Genomic DNA, 13,039 nt, shown 5'->3' on the forward strand with positions numbered 1-13,039 from the left:
CATGACTACCAGCCCCCCCACATCTCCATCGGGCACACAAAACTCAAAACGGTCAACCAGTTTACCTATCTCGGCTGCACCATTTCATCAGATGCAAGGATCGACAACGAGATAGACAACAGACTCGCCAAGGCAAATAGCGCCTTTGGAAGACTACACAAAAGAGTCTGGAAAAACAACCAACTGAAAAACCTCACAAAGATAAGCGTATACAGAGCCGTTGTCATACCCACACTCCTGTTCGGCTCCGAATCATGGGTCCTCTACCGGCACCACCTACGGCTCCTAGAACGCTTCCACCAGCGTTGTCTCCGCTCCATCCTCAACATCCATTGGAGCGCTCACACCCCTAACGTCGAGGTACTCGAGATGGCAGAGGTCGACAGCATCGAGTCCACGCTGCTGAAGATCCAGCTGCGCTGGATGGGTCACGTCTCCAGAATGGAGGACCATCGCCTTCCCAAGATCGTATTATATGGCGAGCTCTCCACTGGCCACCGTGACAGAGGTGCACCAAAGAAGAGGTACAAGGACTGCCTAAAGAAATCTCTTGGTGCCTGCCACATTGACCACCGCCAGTGGGCTGATCTCGCCTCAAACCGTGCATCTTGGCGCCTCACAGTTTGGCGGGCAGCAACCTCCTTTGAAGAAGACCGCAGAGCCCACCTCACTGACAAAAGGCAAAGGAGGAAAAACCCAACACCCAACCCCAACCAACCAATTTTCCCTTGCAACCGCTGCAATCGTGTCTGCCTGTCCCGCATCGGACTGGTCAGCCACAAACGAGCCTGCAGCTGACGTGGACTTTTTACCCCCTCCATAAATCTTCGTCCGCGAAGCCAAGCCAAAGAAAAAAAAATCATTTAGCAATGTTTCCATCATCTATAATTGGATGTGTTTTTGGACAGGACATCGGATTTACACGAAACCCCACACTGGGGAAAAGGACGAACATCTCAGGAATCCAGGTACTGTATCAGCCGGCTTCTCGTTCCCTCACCCAATCCGTATGCGCCGGGTTTTGCCACGCTCCGCTTTTGACCAGGATTTCAGCGGGTGAGATTTCGATCCGGCTGCCAAAATACTCCTCCGCAATCCTGGTTTTGCGGATGACCGACATCCGGGTTTCGCTAGGTGCCGGCCTCTCGCCCCCTCCCTCCCTCCCCGTGTCGTGTCATCAGTCGGAGGCAAGATGGCGGGCGGGAGGCAGTGGTGGCTCCCGAGGGTGAACGGCGAGCAGCTGTGCGCCGCCGCCGCGAATCCAGCCGGCCGCGAGTGAGGCCGTCGCGGTTCCAGCTAGTCCGTTGGCTTGACCTCTGCTGCCTGGCGCCGTCAGCGAGGACTGGAGCCTGCGAGGCCAAAGGCAGCGCCAAGTCTTTGTGGCGGCGGCCGGGCCGGAGCCAGCGGGGCCCGGCAGCCATGTATTTCCTGAGCGGATGGCCCCGAAAGCTCCTGTGCCCGCTCAGGGGCTCCGAAAAACCCTTTTACATTCAGCCCGACTCGCGCAGACGGGTGTTCGCGCTCTTATCGCAGAGCCAGATCAGCCTGTGGTATGGCAGGGTGAGTAGAGGGGCCGAATGGACCCTGACGCAGCAGATACCGCAACCCAGCGGTCCCAGCACTGTTTTGTGAGCGACTTTGTGTGTGTGTGTGAGAGAGAGAATTAATCTGCGTGTGAAAGTGAGTTATGGGTGTGTGTGAGAGTCTGAGGATGTGTGTGGGTGAGAGAGAGAGAGAGCTCCTTTCCTAATGCCAACCCTCCTAGGAAGAAGTGGGTAAACTTACCGGGCATGCTGCACCCAGGGAACCTTTCCCATTGCTCCACGTGTTACCTGGTTCATCGGGAACCCAAGATTTTAAGGGAGGTGGGGGGGTGGTGAGTTACATGATGTACTTGCAGGGCAGTGAAATTGTAGCAAGAAAAACGCCCATATTTAAAAGACTGGGAAAAAATGTGCACAGTTTAATAAGACCTACATTTTTTTTTTCTTTGGCTTGGCTTCGCGGACGAAGATTTATGGAGGGGGTAAAAAGTCCACGTCAGCTGCAGGCTCGTTTGTGGCTGACCAGTCCGATGCGGGACAGGCAGACACGATTGCAGCGGTTGCAAGGGAAAATTGGTTGGTTGGGGTTGGGTGTTGGGTTTTTCCTCCTTTGCCTTTTGTCAGTGAGGTGGGCTCTGCGGTCTTCTTCAAAGGAGGCTGCTGCCCGCCAAACTGTGAGGCGCCAAGATGCACGGTTTGAGGCGTTATCAGCCCACTGGCGGTGGTCAATGTGGCAGGCACCAAGAGATTTCTTTAGGCAGTCCTTGTACCTTTTCTTTGGTGCACCTCTGTCACGGTGGCCAGTGGAGAGCTCGCCATATAATACGATCTTGGGAAGGCGATGGTCCTCCATTCTGGAGACGTGACCCATCCAGCGCAGCTGGATCTTCAGCAGCGTGGACTCGATGCTGTCGACCTCTGCCATCTCGAGTACCTCGACGTTAGGGGTGTGAGCGCTCCAATGGATGTTGAGGATGGAGCGGAGACAACGCTGGTGGAAGCGTTCTAGGAGCCGTAGGTGGTGCCGGTAGAGGACCCATGATTCGGAGCCGAACAGGAGTGTGGGTATGACAACGGCTCTGTATACGCTTATCTTTGTGAGGTTTTTCAGTTGGTTGTTTTTCCAGACTCTTTTGTGTAGTCTTCCAAAGGCGCTATTTGCCTTGGCGAGTCTGTTGTCTATCTCATTGTCGATCCTTGCATCTGATGAAATGGTGCAGCCGAGATAGGTAAACTGGTTGACCGTTTTGAGTTTTGTGTGCCCGATGGAGATGTGGGGGGGCTGGTAGTCATGGTGGGGAGCTGGCTGATGGAGGACCTCAGTTTTCTTCAGGCTGACTTCCTACATGCTCAATGTATAAAAGACTGGGAGGGAGAGGGGAACACAGTTTAATAAGATATATGTGCTCAGTGTTTAAAAGACTGGGAAAAACGTGCACAGTTAAATAGAACATACATGCTCAATGTTTAAAAGACCATGGGAAAATCCACAGCAATGGACTGTTCAAATTTAGGACAAACCCACAGACCAGTTTGTCATTATTTCCTAAACAATAGGGTATAGCAGCAATTTACATAGCATTACATTGTATTAGATATTAAAAGTAATCTTGTGATATGATTTAAAGCACATGTTTATGCTAACAGCCCCGCCGACCTTGCACAGCTATATTTCACAGCATGGCTTCCCGCGCTCTTGACAGTCATGCCGCTTGCACCGTTATATTTCACAGCATGGCTGGCTGTGCTCTTAACAACCATGTCACTTGCACAATTATATTTCACGGTACAGCCAGTCGCACGCTGACATTACTGCTAGCTGCGCTTTGACAGACCGACGCATGTACAAACAGTACTTGTCATTCGAGTAGACCATTCACAGCTACAAAATTATTAACAAGTTAACTTGGCCAGGCTCTGACACTTGCCCCCACCAAGAATCAGAGCCTGGTAGATTTCAACTCGCCCTGCCTGGTTGGGACATTTCTCACCGCGCAATTACCGGTTCAACTTGCTTGTACTGGGAGGTGTGAAATGGGCTACAGTATGTGTGAGAGTCAGTAATTCACTGAGAATGTGTGTCAGTGAGCCTATGCATGTGAGTGAGCATGGGAGATTGTGCAATGAAGTGTGGATGTGCGAGGGAGTGTGGGAAAGTGTGCGTGGGAGCAAGTGTGCGGAGATCGCGCAGGAGAGTGTGGGCAGGGTGCGTGGAGTGCACAGTGGAGTGTATGTATGATAGTGTCACTTAGTCTGAGAGTCGGTTAGTGTGAGAGAGGGTCATTTAGTGCGTCTATGTTTGTGAGAGGGTTGGTTAGTGTTTGTGTGTGAGAGAGAGAGTGGGTCTGTGTGAGGAGGTTGGTTAGTGGCGGTGTGAGAGAGTCGGTTAGTGGGTGTTTGCATTAGAGGGTCAGCTAGTGCATGCGTGTGTGAGGCGGTCGGTTAGTGGGTGCATATGAGAGGGTCGGTTAGTGTGGGTGGTTGTTGCTTAGTGGGCGTGGTGGTCACTGTGTGCATGCAAGGTAGCTTAGTGTGAGAAAAAGAATTGCCAGCATTTTGAAGCTGGAACCTTTCATCATGTTCTGATAGGAATGTGTGCAAGCATGTGATCTATAGTGAGTTTGCATGCAAGTGTGGATTAGTGTTTGTGTGTGGGTTGTAGTGGTAATCATGACTCTGTGCACATCCTTGTTTGTTGGTGTTCCTTGCTGTGTGTTTGATAAGAGTGAACCACTATTGTCACAAGGACAAGACTGTAACTGTGTTTATGTTGATGTGTGTGACAGTTCCACATAATTCTTTCGAAGTATTTACAGTATAGCAAAAAATACTTTCAGTCTTGAGTTATCACTAACATCCAACTTTCAGATCTAGTTTTGCTGTCATTATTTAAACTTGATTTTAAGTGACTGTTGAAAGTAGTATAGTGTTAAAGGTTGGACAGTGTATTTTGTTTTTATCAAATGTATAATTCCCAGCCTGCGACTCTGTGTAAATAGTTGCTCTTGCTCATTAAAGCTGCAAGATTTAGTCTTGAAGCTGCTTAATTTATCCTTTTGCTGGTTTATTCTCTCTGAATGTAGTCTTGAAAATAACCATTGGTCTGAGTGTGTATTCTGGCAGCATTATACACAGCTGCTGTGGGCACTGTCTGAGGAAATAGACATAACATTGTCTGTTAAAGAGTGAAGCCTAAGTGGCAGATTAAATATAATTCCAACCCTGATCTGTTGTTTGCTTCCACCCTTTTTCATTGCACATTGATAGTTATATGTGCATTTTTTTCTTTAGATGTGATTAAAGAATATTATAATTTGTATTGTTAAAAAAAATCCTATTGATCAAAAAGGAATAATATTACAAGACCATCATAACTTGTACATAAAGATAATATATTTAGTTTTCAACTAACTTGAATTATATTGACGAAGTCGGGAGTCTGCAGAGGGACTTGGACAGGTTGGGAAATGGGAAAAGAAGTGGCAATGGAATTGAGTGAAAGGAAGTGCATGGTCATGCGCTTTGGTAGAAGGAAAAAAGACGTAGAATATTTTCTAAATGGGGAGAAAATTCAGAAAGTGGAGGCCCAAAGGCAGTTGAGTCCTATCTTTCGTTTTGAGATTACAAAAAGTTAAAGCCAAAGCTTTGTAATGTGTTGTTCAAACCATATTTGGAATATTTTGAGCAGTTTTGGGCCATGATTCAAATTTCAATCGTGATCTGAATGGCAGAGCAGACTTGTTGGGTCAAATGGCCTCTTTTTTTCTCCTATCTTTTATGGTCTTGTAACTTTAAAGCCTCCATGTCTCAGTGTAATTAATAGCTGCTGATATCTTCAATTTCGTGGACTCTTCCATCAAGATTCCTGTAGTCCAGCTGGCATAAGTAGCTCAGTTGTGCCTCTATTGACTGAGTTGAAAAGGTCTAGAAGGATTTGGCTGCCAGACTGCAGCAGGCGTTGAAGAAATTGTTGCATGTGTTAGACCTACTTGATCTTGACTTTGTTACTCCACCTGTTGCAGATGGATTTGCAATATGGAGGGGTTGCATCCCAGATAATTGGCTATAAAACATTTTTCCATAATGCAAAATCATATCATCTGCCCATGTGTCAAGAATGCAAGTTTTAAAGTGTTTTTTCCCCAGATAAATTTAGTGAGTGAATTTTATTTTGTATCCTAAATTTTTACTGTTAGTTTCAACATAATATATTTCTGGGTTGACCTGTCATTGCTCTGATAGTTACTAGTGGTCTAAGTTTTCATGAGTGTTTCTATGGCCTTCATCAAAGAAATTCGGGTTAGTTTTTACACCATTTTGTGTTTGAAGCAGTATTTCGACCAAAATATCATTCTAAGATATGGACAAGTTCCAACTGAAATGAGCTTAAGTGGTCCTTCTGCCAGTTTTTGAAGAGCTGAATAACATTGCAGTGGGAGAAAAATGCTTGTCACTGGCCTGATGAGTCAGGAAGATCCACTTTTTCTTGTCCCATACACCTGTTGTGAAATATTTCCCTGATCAGCACTTATTCTAACTTTTGAAACAAAATATAAAAACTTAAATAATTCCAGTGACTGAAAACATTGCTGGCAAAAGTCAGAAAGAAGTTGTGACAAAAATAAGTGATGATAACTTTGAATACAACTGGCATCAAATTCATTTGCTTACAGGTCCTATATTAATAGATTGAATGGGTCCTAAGCCTCCAGAGAGATGATGCTGTGAAACAAAGAGAAAGCTATACTTTGCTCCACCATTAATCTTGTTTGTAAGTTACTTAGCAGCACTTGAAGTGAACAAAGTCTTCCACAGAAGCACTTAAAGAAAATGAAAGGTTAATGTTTGCCAAATTTTTCTTTAAATTCTTCAGTCCCTTTTAAACCCTAGATTTCTCTGGTAGTTTCAGTAAGTGCCAGAGATCCACAGAAACAAAGCGTACATTTAAATATTTGTTACATAAACTTTGAGCCACTGATGGACTGAAATTGACAACCTACCTCTCCCCAGAGAATTTCTTAAATGCAGCCTAATACAGATGTCAGCAGCTCAGAGCCTCCCTGACTTTTTTTGCTGTACTAAATTTCAAAGAGATGTATTTTATGCCCCCTCAGCATTGCCATTCTTTGCTCTCATGATAAATATTGGACAATAACAATTATCTCCCCATACTCATTTTTGAAAAAAGTCTAAATAATTAAATATTTTTAAAGGACAAAGATTAATTAATTTGTAAATGGTAGGGACACATGATCAGGAAAATGTGTGAATTATTTATTATTTTTGTAAAGTGATGGAGGTGATGATTAAAACATTAAGAACATTAGTGGAAGTTTTGTTCTTTGGAGCACATCAGATCCTCTTGCATAGGCAGCATTGCACTAGTTTTTGCATGTGGTATTCAATAAAGGACTCTGAGCCAGTGGTTCCCACCTTTTTCTTTCCACTCACATACCACTTTATGTAATCCCGATGCCATAAGTGCTCTGTGATTAGTCAGGGATTGCTTAAAGTAGTATGTGAGTGGGAAGGGAAGGTTGAGAATCACTGCTTTAGACCCAATTGATACTGAAATAATTTGTTTGAGGAAAATTGTCATTGGCTCATTTCCTTTGGAGTTATGAAACGTGCACACAACGAGACATTTAGGCACGATTAAAACAGTGGTTTTCAAACTTTTTCTTTCCACTCACATACAATCTTAAGCAATCCCTTACATAGCACCTATGGCATAGGGAATACTTAAAGTGGTATGTGAGTGGAAAGAAAAAGGTTGAGAACCATTGCTCTGAAGGATTATTTTCACTGTAAAGGACAAATTTGCCCGTTGAGTATCCTGAATGCAATTGATGAATCCCTATGTGGTATGTAGTATATATTTAATCCATAAATGTGCTGGAGAAACCAGCAACTTTGTTCATTAACTACAATCACATAATTGAGTCACATGAGTGAAACTGCTGGAGAAATCTTTTGCAGGTACAGCAAAACTGTTCCCCTTTTTCTGCCATCTCTTAGCTAAAGAATATTTCTGAATGTCATTTAGAAGCTTTTAAAACATTGGAAGTTAGATAGCTTGAAGATTTTACTTTTGAAAAGTTGTGAAATAAATAAAAGCAAATAATTTAATACAGCCTATTTTTGATGATGCTTTCCTGCAATGGCACCAGACTCGCTGAATACTTCCATCACTGTGTGTTGCTTTTTATTTTGACCTTTCCATGCTGCTGAAGAATCTCCTTCAGGGGCACAGTTAGAATGGTGGTTAGTGCAATGCTATTAGAGCACTAATGACACTGGTTCGAAACACCCGCTGTCTGTCGGGAGTTTGTTTTCCCATGACCTGCATGAGTCTTCCCGGGTGCTTTTTTTCCTGTGTGCTCTGATTTCCTCCAAAAATCATGTAGTTGGTAGATTAATTGAATATATTTGAGTGGCACAGGTATTAGTAGCTGGAATTTGGCTTCAACCGTGTTGTGACTAAATATAAAAAATTAATTTAAATTTTAAAAGAAATGAATTTGTGAATTGCATGCCAGATTTAAACTGTTGCGGGTTTTAATAGAAGATTCACTGGCAGAGACAAATAGTGGAGCTCACTGACAAATTAACTGAATGGAATCTGTCCGCAAACTCAGGATTTGTTTGAATATGGACGCACTGAAATACCAAGCTTGCCAGTATTTATGGCGGCGAATGCTGGAAGTTGGATATGGAGTTGTAAGAATTTGCAAAAATGTTTATCTTCTGTTTTCAGTGAAAAATTATGTTTTTCCTAAATAGTCAAGACAAATATAACAATATTGTAATACATTGTGCAGGTTTGTGAGAATTATTTTGGTATTTTAAAAAAAGTTTAAATGCTCTCTTTAATTTTAACTTGATGCAAAAGAAAGGAAAGTGCTGTGAGGGGGGAAAAATAACACTGGCTTGATCTACAAGTTAACTGTAACTGCAATGTTGTAGTTAGTTAAATTACCCTTAAAGAATCTAGGTAAAAAAACAAATCTTTTTCTTTGGCTTGGCTTCGCGGACGAAGATTTATGGAGGGGGTAAATGTACACGTCAGCTGCAGGCTCGTTTGTGGCTGACAAGTCCGATGCAGGACAGGCAGACACGGTTGCAGCGGTTGCAGGGGAAAATTGGTTGGTTGGGGTTGAGTGTTGGGTTTTTCCTCCTTTGTCTTTTGTCAGTGAGGTGGGTTCTGCGGTCTTCTTCAAAGGAGGTTGCTGCCCGCCGAACTGTGAGGCGCCAAGATGCACGGTTTGAGGTGATATCAGCCCACTGGCGGTGGTCAATGTGGCAGGCACCAAGAGATTTCTTTAGGCAGTCCTTGTACCTCTTCTTTGGTGCACCTCTGTCACGGTGGCCAGTGGAGAGCTCGCCATATAACATGATCTTGGGAAGGCAATGGTCCTCCATTCTGGAGACGTGACCCACCCAGCGCAGCTGGATCTTCAGCAGCGTGGACTCGATGCTGTCGGCCTCTGCCATCTCGAGTACTTCGACGTTAGGGATGAAGGCGCTCCAATGAATGTTGAGGATGGAGCGGAGACAACGCTGGTGGAAGCGTTCTAGGAGCCGTAGGCGATGCCGGTAGAGGACCCATGATTCGGAGCCGAACAGGAGTGTGGGTATGACAACGGCTCTGTATACACTTATCTTTGTGAGGTTTTTCAGTTGGTTGTTTTTCCAGACTCTTTTGTGTAGTCTTCCAAAGGCGCTATTTGCCTTGGCGAGTCTGTTGTCTATCTCGTTGTCGATCCTTGCATCTGATGAAATGGTGCAGCCGAGATAGGTAAACTGGTTGACCGTTTTGAGTTTTGTGTGCCCGATGGAGATGTGGGGGGGCTGGTAGTCATGGTGGGGAGCTGGCTGATGGAGGACCTCAGTTTTCTTCAGGCTGACTTCCAGGCCAAACATTTTGGCAATTTCCGCAAAACAGGATGTCAAGCGCTGAAGAGCTGGCTCTGAATGGACAACTAAAGCGGCATCGTCTGCAAAGAGTAATTCATGGACAAGTTTCTCTTGTGCCTTGGTGTGAGCTTGCGGCGCCTCAGATTGAAGAGACTGCCATCCGTGCGGTACCGGATGTAAACAGCGTCTTCATTGTTGAGGTCTTTCATGGCTTGGTTCAGCATCATGCTGAAGAAGATTGAAAAGAGGGTTGGTGCGAGAACACAGCCTTGCTTCACGCCATTGTTAATGGAGAAGGGTTCAGAGAGCTCATTGCTCTATCTGACCCGACCTTATTGGTTTTCGTGGAGTTGGATAACCATGTTGAGGAAATTTGGGGGGCATTCGATGCGCTCTAGTATTTGCCAAAGCCCTTTCCTGCTCACGGTGTCGAAGGCTTTGGTGAGGTCAACAAAGGTGATGTAGAGTCCTTTGTTTTGTTCTCTGCACTTTTCTTGGAGCTGTCTGAGGGCAAAGACCATGTCAGTAGTTCCTCTGTTTGCGCGAAAGCCGCACTGTGATTCTGGGAGAATATTCTCGGCGACACTAGGTATTATTCTATTTAGGAGAATCCTAGCGAAGATTTTGCCTGCAATGGAGAGCAGCGTGATTCCCCTGTAGTTTGAGCAGTCTGATTTCTCGCCTTTGTTTTTGTACAGGGTGATGATGATGGCATCATGAAGGTCCTGAGGCAGTTTTCCTTGGTCCCAACAAAGCTTGAAAAACTCATGAAGAGTTTTGCCGCCAGCCTTCCAGACCTCTGGAGGGGATTCCATCCATACCTGCTGCTTTTCCACTTTTCAGTTGTTCAATTTCCTTATATGTCTCATCCTGGGTGAGGACCTCATCCAGCTCTAGCCTTAGGGGCTGTTGAGGGAGCTGGAGCAGGGCGGATTCTTGGACTGAGCGGTTGGCACTGAAAAGAGATTGGAAGTGTTCTGACCATCGGTTGAGGATGGAGATCTTGTCGCTGAGGAGGACTTTGCCGTCTGAGCTGCGCAGCAGGCTTTGGACTTGGGGTGAGGGGCCATACACAGCCTTTAGAGCCTCGTAGAAACCCCTGAAGTCGCCAATGTCCGCGCTGAGCTGCGTTTGCTTGGCGAGGCTAGTCCACCACTCATTTTGGATCTCCTGGAGTTTGCGCTGAAGATGGCTGCATGCGCGATGGAAGGCTTGTTTCTTCTCTGGACAGGGCGGCTTTGTAAGGTGAACCTGGTGGGCAGCTCGCTTCTTTGCCAGCAGCTCCTGGATTTCCTGGCTGTTATCGTCGAACCAGTCCTTGTTTTTCCTGGAGGAGAAGCCCAGTACCTCTCCAGTGGATTGCAGTATGGTAGTCTTCAGCTGATCCCAGAGGGTTTCAGGGGACGAGTCCGTGAGGCGGATTGCATCGTCGAACTTTGCTTTGAGGTTTGCCTGGAAGTTTCCTCTCACTTCGTCTGACTGCAGGTTTCCAATATTGAACCTCTTTCTGGGGGCTTTACTGTTCCTAGGCTTTGGCTTGAAGTGAAGGTTGAGCTTGCAGAAAACCAGCCGGTGGTCAGTGTGGCATTCCGCGCTGGGCATGACCCTGGTGTGGAGCACATCTCGTTTGTCTCTTTCTCGCACCAGGATGTAGTCCAGGAGGTGCCAGTGTTTGGATCGGTGATGCATCCAGGTAGTCTTCAGGCTGTCCCTCTGCTGAAAAAGGGTGTTTGTAATGACAAGCCGCTGTTCTGCGCAAAGCTCCAACAGGAGGCGCCCATTGTCGTTGCACTTGCCGACGCCATGCTTGCCCAGCAATCCTGGCCAGGTTTCTGAGTCTTTGCCGACGCGAGCGTTGAAGTCGCCAAGGATGACAACCTTGTCGGCTGTAGGGGTGTGTTGAATGAGGTTGCGCAGGTCAGTGTAGAACTTGTCCTTTTCTGCTGGTTCTGCCTGGAGGGTTGGAGCATAGACACTGATGAGGGTGATGTGACGCTTGTTTTGAAGGGGGAGTCTCATGGACATGATCCGGTCCGAGTGGCCTGTCGGAAGGTTTTCAAGTTTGGAGGCAATGGTGTTCTTGACCATGAAGCCTACACCAGATAGGCGTCGTTCATCCAAAGGCTTGCCAGACCAGTAGAGTGTGTAGCCCGCGCCGTGTTCTTGGAGGCTGCCTACATCTGCCAGGTGGACTTCACTGAGAGCGGCTATGTCGATGTCAAGTCTGAGGAGTTCATGTGCAATGAGGGCAGACCGACGTTCAGGTCGGTGGCTTTCAGCCTTGTCTAGCATGGTTCTGATGTTCCAGCATGGTAGCTTGAGTTTGTGAGCATCTTTTGAGGGGGAAGACGTGGAGGGGGAGGACGTGGACATGTCCTCGGGCCTGCGCAAAAGAGCTTTTAGGTGGAGTGCAGTGCGCGCAGTACTGGCCCCACCCTTTACACCCATGGTTTGTGTGCCGTGGCCAAGCAAGCTGGGACGTGGCAGCGAGGTCCTTGGGTCGTAGGTTTTATATCGGAGTGGCCTTCTCCTATCCAGGTTTCTTACCCGGGCTGGAGGGGTCTGCCTCCCCTCCTAGGTCGGTCCATAATGCCCGGACCGGGGCCGAGGCCACTGCTGCTCTCCCTGTGCCCGGACTGGGGCCGCCGCCTCCAACTCTCTGCCCAGACCGGGGCCTCCGCCTGCCTCGCTCGACCGAGGCCGGGGCCGCCGCCTCCCCCTGCTCCTGCTTGGATCGGGGCCGCCGACGCCTACCCACTGCCTGGGCCGGGGCCGCTGCTGCTCTCCCTGTGCCTGGACTGGGGCTGCCGCCTCCAACTCTCTGCCCGGACCGGGGCATTCGCCTGCCTCACTCGACCGAGGCCGGGGCCGTCGCCTTCCCCTTGCTCCTGCCCGGATCGGGGCCGCTGCCGCCTACCCTCTGTTCGGACCGGGGCCAAGGCCGCCGCTGCTCTCCTTGTGCCCGGACTGGGGCCACCGCCTCCAACTCTCTGCCCGGACCGGGGTCTCCGCCTGCCTCACTCGACCGAGGCCGGGGCCGCCGCCTCCCCCCTTGCTCCTGCCCGGATCCGGGCCGCTGCCGTCTACCCTCTGCCCGGACTGGGGCCGGGGCCGCCGCTGCTCTCCCTGTGCCTGGACTGGGGCCGCCGCCTCCACCTCTCTGCCCGGACCGGGGCCTTCGCTTGCCTCACTCGACCGAGGCCGGGGCCGCCGCCTCCCCTCACAAAAAAACAAATAACGGGCAAAGAATTAATGCCAATATGTGTGTATGGCAAAAACATACCTATACCTAAGAGAAGCTAAAGATAGTGCTAGATCCAAGGAAACTATTTACATTTTTACATTGTTGCCAGATAAAAAGCAGTGAGCCTGAGAGTTGGGATGAGTACATATTTCAGCAAATGAAGACTGAGACATTAAGGAATGGGAAAGTAGAATACGAGAGATTTGTGAGAAAAATTGAAGTGGAAAGAAACGACAGCACAGTTAGCCTTGCGGTTAGTGCAACGGAATTACAGCACTAGCGACCTGGGTTCAAATCTGGCACTATCTGTGAGGCTTTTGTACGTTCTATCTAT

The 13,039-nt window shown here is 47.5% G+C and overlaps 1 protein-coding gene across 4 annotated transcripts in view; it reads left to right on the forward strand.

Moving 5' to 3' along the window:
* Positions 1 to 1,183: 1,183 nt before the first annotated feature.
* Positions 1,184 to 13,039, forward strand: part of ric1 (RIC1 homolog, RAB6A GEF complex partner 1) — a 197,324-nt gene continuing 185,468 nt past the window's right edge. For all 4 annotated transcript variants that reach the window (XM_069920737.1, XM_069920754.1, XM_069920745.1 and 1 more), the window contains exon 1: positions 1,184 to 1,560. In XM_069920737.1, coding sequence (XP_069776838.1) covers positions 1,420 to 1,560 — 141 coding nt within the window. In that variant the 5' untranslated portion in view covers positions 1,184 to 1,419. The remainder of the gene's footprint in view (positions 1,561 to 13,039) is intronic.

This window comes from Narcine bancroftii, chromosome 1 (genome assembly GCF_036971445.1).
Source record: "Narcine bancroftii isolate sNarBan1 chromosome 1, sNarBan1.hap1, whole genome shotgun sequence".
NCBI classification, from domain to species: domain Eukaryota; kingdom Metazoa; phylum Chordata; class Chondrichthyes; order Torpediniformes; family Narcinidae; genus Narcine; species Narcine bancroftii.